Here is a 5,498-nt window from a genome sequence, read left to right as displayed (position 1 = left end):
ACAAAGCTGGACATATGAGGCTAGTACCCCTCAAAAATATGAATGTGATGTATGATGATAAGTGCGCCGCTCACTTCACACGAGTGTTGAGATTTACATATTTCCGTACCGTAATATAACATAAAAGTAAGTAAGGTGTTAGTATCAATGAAAAATGTATTTATAGGGGTGACCTGAGCCTCAAAAGTTTGATAACCTCTGTTCTGGAGATGCACTAGAGATACTGTACATTATACACAAGCACATACTGTAGCTTCCATGCATTGGATGGAAAGTGTTCAAACAAAGAAATTAACTAAATGTACAAACAATTCTTGTTTCCTGCTGCTCAAGACATAGTTGTTGAAAGGTGTGAGCACCTAATGCTCAGTGTTGACACTGTTGACACAGTGTTGACACAATTATAGGGATTTAGCAGACACTCTTAATCCAGAGCATTTTACAGTAAGCAAGAACAAAAGATGGTAATACAAATATTATATATATTAAAAAGTCATGTTACATAGTGTTACATTCATTCTATTATACATAATGAGTAACCTTTAGGCACTAGATGTTCAGGCTGAAGCTTTTGCACCTGTTAAGATTGCATTCATGATTCCCCTACCCCTAGCTAAATTGGATTGATTAGCTAGTAGACATGTGGTTAGTACTTGTTATGGATGACTTTGCCTTGCGCCCAGAGGCAGCAAGGCAAACCTGATCTGGCTGCTGGCCAGTGGCATGACGTTGTGTTGTTCCTGGGGACTGCTGCTATGTGACACTAACTGACTTTCTGTGCCTATCAACAGCCCCAGCAACACAGAGGTTCTCTGTGAGAAGTGCTTGATGTTAGCGTTGAGAGGCGGTGTGAAGACGTCCAGGTCAAAGGGGTCAATGTAGCTCTCCAACCAGTCACAGACCTGCTGGATCCTGGGGTCTTGTTTGGACAGACAGCTCTTGCCCTCCTCTGGTCTTGTTCCCAACATGGTAGTAAGAGAGCGCAGGTCAAACAACAGCTGCAACGCTCTGTTCTGTGTCATAAGGAACACTCCATCCCTCTCCTGGCCTTGCTGTGTAAGGTCGTGGTAATGTTGAAGGGTTCCATCCAGGCAGGCTCGTAGCAGTAGGTTCAGGGTGGGCCTTGGTAGAGCATGGCCGCCCACCCGGTTCACCTCCACACACAACTGGAACAACATTGACTGGATGAACCACGATGGCTGGACAGGAAGTCTAATTTTGGATGTCTTGCTGCCACCGGATTCAGCCCCATCTTGGATCTCATGTTCTTCCCAGTTGGTGGCTGTGGTCAGGATGGAGCCTGCAGACTCTGTGGTCAGGATGGAGCCTGTCGACTCTGCATGAAGGGCTGTAGCAAATGAATCCACCAGCACCTTGGAGATGGCGTTGGTCCAGATGCTGTATGCTTCCAAGCTGCAGCCAATCAGTTCTTGGTTCAGACCAGCCCATTCAGCCTGTGCAGGGGTCACCTCCTGAAGGGCTGTCACTTTGCACAGCTGCTCCCTGCTCTGGCCTGGGGTGACTGACCCACTCCTTTCCCATAGGATGCACTGTCTGAGGTTGGGACAGAGCTCACCTATGGACTGGCACAGCCTGGCTAAGAACAGGACTGTGCTGAGGTGGGACGGGCCCTCTGGCCCTGGGACCAGTTCTGAGTGGACAGAGGACAGAATGTGACGCATGCAGGCCGAGCAGTTCTCCCGTAAATTGTCCACCACAGCATCGGTGAAGACATTGAAGGGAGACATGGTGGGGCCCCGGGAAGTGCCAGAGTTTGAGACTGGGGTCGATGCAGTGCTGGAGGGTTTGTCTTGGGACAACAAGTAGCACTGCAGTTCATCTAGCCTGGTCCTCAGCCTGGCATCCAGGGAGCAACAGAAGCTCTGGACACAGGGCGTCGTAAGGCCAACGCTCTCCCAGGCAGCATCCCTAAGCAGGTCCCCCGACCACAGGAAGGAAGCCACGTCCACCTCATACTGCCCTCCCCCAGGGGTGGAGCTGGGATCTGGGTTGCCACCGGGAAAGGGTGCTGGTGACTGGGCTGACTGGACCTCCAGGTTCCTCAGGGCAGAGCTGAGGTGTTCGGTGAAACTGACTGAAATGGCTTGAGTGTCTTCACGGGTGATGGCCTGCAGGCGGTTAAGGAAGAGCTGTTGCAGGAAGTATTGCCACATGGCCAGGGGACCCTCTGAGTCTAGGAGCTGCTGACTGGTACTTTCAGAAGAGAGGAGGTCCCAGACAGCATCCCTGATAGACGCCAAGCCCTTCAGGCTGTTCACATGAACCAGTAGGCTGCTGATGCCACCACACAGATGTTCCTTGCAGGTCTCAATCCACTGCTGCAACGTGTCTCTGAGCTCCTCTCTCTGGATTGGCTGAGCGGAGTTACGCTGCAGGGGCTGGAAATGTATGATAGAGGAAGGCAGGTATCTGAACAACTTTACTGCACTCATGTCCTGAAAAACCCTCCAGCCTTTCCCTCTGGCGGTAACATTCTCCAGCGTGGAGAAAAGCATGCCACGGCTCGGGGCTCCTTCCACTGGTTGTGGGGCCCCCTCTGGAGGTAGGTAGAAGATGGTGTAGGCCTGGAAGAGAGTGTTCACATACAGCTCCACCAAGCTACACACCTGGGCCTTGATTCCAGTCACGTGCCATGGTTGGCTAAGAAGCTGATGAAAGGAGGCCTTCCTGGCCAATAGAAAGTCGGACAGGGCCTGTCTTGCTGAGCCGTCTTCCAGAAGCATGGTGGACACCAGCGCCTCAGCAATGGCCTGGTCTGATATTGCCGGTCCTCGCAGTAGTAACTTGCTCTCCATGAGGATGTTGGACCTGAAGTGTCCAATGGTGGAAACCTGTTGGATAAGGATGGGGAAGCGGGCTAGGACAGGGCTGTAAGGTGTCTCTGTGGAGTTGGTCTCCAGCTGCAGCTGGCTGCGGAGGTGACAGTACAGCAGGTAAAGCTGTGTCGCCTGCAGGTACTGAGATGACTCCATGGCACTACAGATATGCACAGGGATCTCCAGCAGAAGCTTGATCTGTGAGGCCATGGTGTAGAATTTATCTTGCCACTGGTTCTCCTCTGTCAGCTGGCAGTCATCGGTTCTCCCTTGTTGTTTCAGACTGTGGCAGTACTGGTGCATGTCCTGTATGGACCGGACAACACTTTGCGAGCACTGCCGCATTTCACCGATGGTGTCGGCAGCATCGATCAGGTCCCGGTACTGCTCTCTGACTATGTGTCGCAGCTCCTCCTTCTTCTGCTCGATCTCGCTGCGGACCTGGCGCTCGATGCCGCGGATCTCCTCTGTGTTGTACCGTTCAAACAGTACCACCGGGTCCCCAATCTCTGACACCCGGACGGACTGCGCCGAAGCCTCGACCATGTTCTGAGGTCCAGACAATTATATTGAGATTAAGTGACAATGTTTTTCATGAATTCATGTTTCTAGGTGTTAACTTGGCAAAATGTTTTCTGGTGTCCATCTGCAAGTGAATGTCTGAAAACATCTTAACGTACCCCATACAATGAGCACTTATATAGCCTGAGCATAGCTCTGGTTTTACATCACACACAAACCAATTGCCAAGCTTGTGTATTGCTTTATATAGTAATGGTTTAGGCAGGTACACTTGCAGGTCATCCACGAGTGTCCCGAGTTTGGCATTGTATTCAGTTATGGAGAGTTACAATCTAGCCTGGAGAAGAGAGGGTGTGAGATATTTCAACAAGTTTCTGAGTGAGTATGGAATAGATGCCATCTGATAACTGTAATGGCATGGGCATTTATACTTGAAGAATGGGAAGTTTCATAGTGTTGTGATGTTGTTCAGGAAAGATGTTGCCAGTATAGGTGCTCAGGACTTGTCCCTAATATCAGAGGGTCCTGGTGCACACAGAGAGAAAGACAGATGGGGTAGTGGGTTTTATCATGATGGTCATGTATGATGATGAGGTCACGGGGTATGTCACATGACGTCATTTGACTTGGCCTGAAAGTTTGTAAGGAACACTTTTCGTCATAAAAACTCCATAGACTTGGCCACACACACACATGATGTCACAGGCGGAACACACAAAGCCAGGCATTGGAAGGGCTGATGCGAATGTTCGTGAATAAAAGTAACCTGGAGCATTACAAAGTGAGTCCTTGCTTTTTCTATATTATCTGTTAGTTCAACAGTTTGGAAGAATAGAACTGGCACATCCACTGGACGGCAGGTGCAGGATAAGGCAATATAAAAAATAGAAGACATAGACAGAAGACATAGAGGGCTGGATTTTGAAGATGCGTTTTACAATGGGGTAATACATAAATTGCCCTCGCTCTGCACACAATCGTATTATGAAAGGTATATCGGCCCGTGTTGAACGCACACACATATGGCATACGGCGTTCCTGAATATTTTAGCATTGTGGGAGTGTCCATATGTTAATTATTTGCGCTTTGCGCAATTTGCTATTAAGCCCCTTGACCTAAAAACACTCAGCGCATAACGATTAGAGTGGGTCTGACCACCTCATAAACGCAAAAAGCACTGTTTGATTTTACACTTGAGCGGCTCTGGGAGGCTGCTGGAGTGTTGCCATGTCTGTTTATTATAAGCGGCTTCTTTTTCTGTAAAGTTGCTTGTAAATATTGGTAGTTAGTGTGGTTGCCCGAATGGGCAACCAGACTCTTGTAACTGTGACACTTTATTATTTCACTGGAGTAGTCTTTATTTTGACGCTTTATACCTCCCACACTGTACGCTGTACGCACTTGAGCCATATGTCAAATTGACCGGAAAAATCGGGAATCGTGTGCTTGTATTTTGTTAAGAGAAATGTTGTATAGTTTAATTGATATGAATTTATTAGTGAATTAAATTTCCCCATTGACATGAATGGGAAAAGGCAAAAATTCACATTCAAGTATTTGTTCCTCGGAGACTGTAATCACTATAGTTACAAAACTTTTAGGGATAATTCCACATTATCCCTAAAATTATTTAACCTTAAAATTTTATCGGTCGGCCTCATGGTGGCGCTATAACAGCCCACTTTACCTTTTGGCTTATAACTCTTGAACCATAGGTTCCTTGGGTCATGACGCATCTCCCCATATAGGCCACGCCCATTTCCGCCATGATAGATTTTCCGCCATTTTGAATTTTGTCCAAAACACACTTTTTGCTTTTCCTCCTACAGATTTTGTCCAAATCTCACAGAAATCGGCACACGTGATCTCTGGACCCATCCAATTAAAACTGAACTGCAGAATTTTGAAAGTGCGTATCGTTCGGCCGTAATCGTCTTCCGAAGTTAGTAGGAGGGGCCTATATCACAAAAAATGCCATAAATCACGAACGGAATGTCCAATCCATCCCACATTTCAATCACATGTCAAAGCAATTCCATTTTCATCCATAGGGGGCGCCGCAAATGCGAGAAATGTAACCGTTTGTCGCAAAAACATGAATTTCGGGGGTTAAATCCCCTCCGAATTACTTACGCATG

At 47.8% G+C, this 5,498-nt stretch overlaps 1 protein-coding gene across 1 annotated transcript; it reads right to left on the bottom strand.

Moving 5' to 3' along the window:
- Positions 1–656: 656 nt before the first annotated feature.
- LOC310877670 (conserved oligomeric Golgi complex subunit 1-like) lies at positions 657–3,383 on the bottom strand (the record flags this gene model as incomplete). The annotated part of the gene is made up of 1 exon (XM_083791621.1): positions 657–3,383. The coding sequence occupies one exon, from the start codon at positions 3,381–3,383 to the stop codon at positions 657–659; it is 2,727 nt and encodes a 908-aa protein (XP_083647747.1).
- Positions 3,384–5,498: the final 2,115 nt, after the last annotated feature.

This window comes from Protomyctophum parallelum, assembly GCF_964188405.1.
Source record: "Protomyctophum parallelum genome assembly, chromosome: 20".
NCBI lineage: Eukaryota > Metazoa > Chordata > Actinopteri > Myctophiformes > Myctophidae > Protomyctophum > Protomyctophum parallelum.
This window is presented reverse-complemented; position numbering and strand designations above follow the sequence as displayed.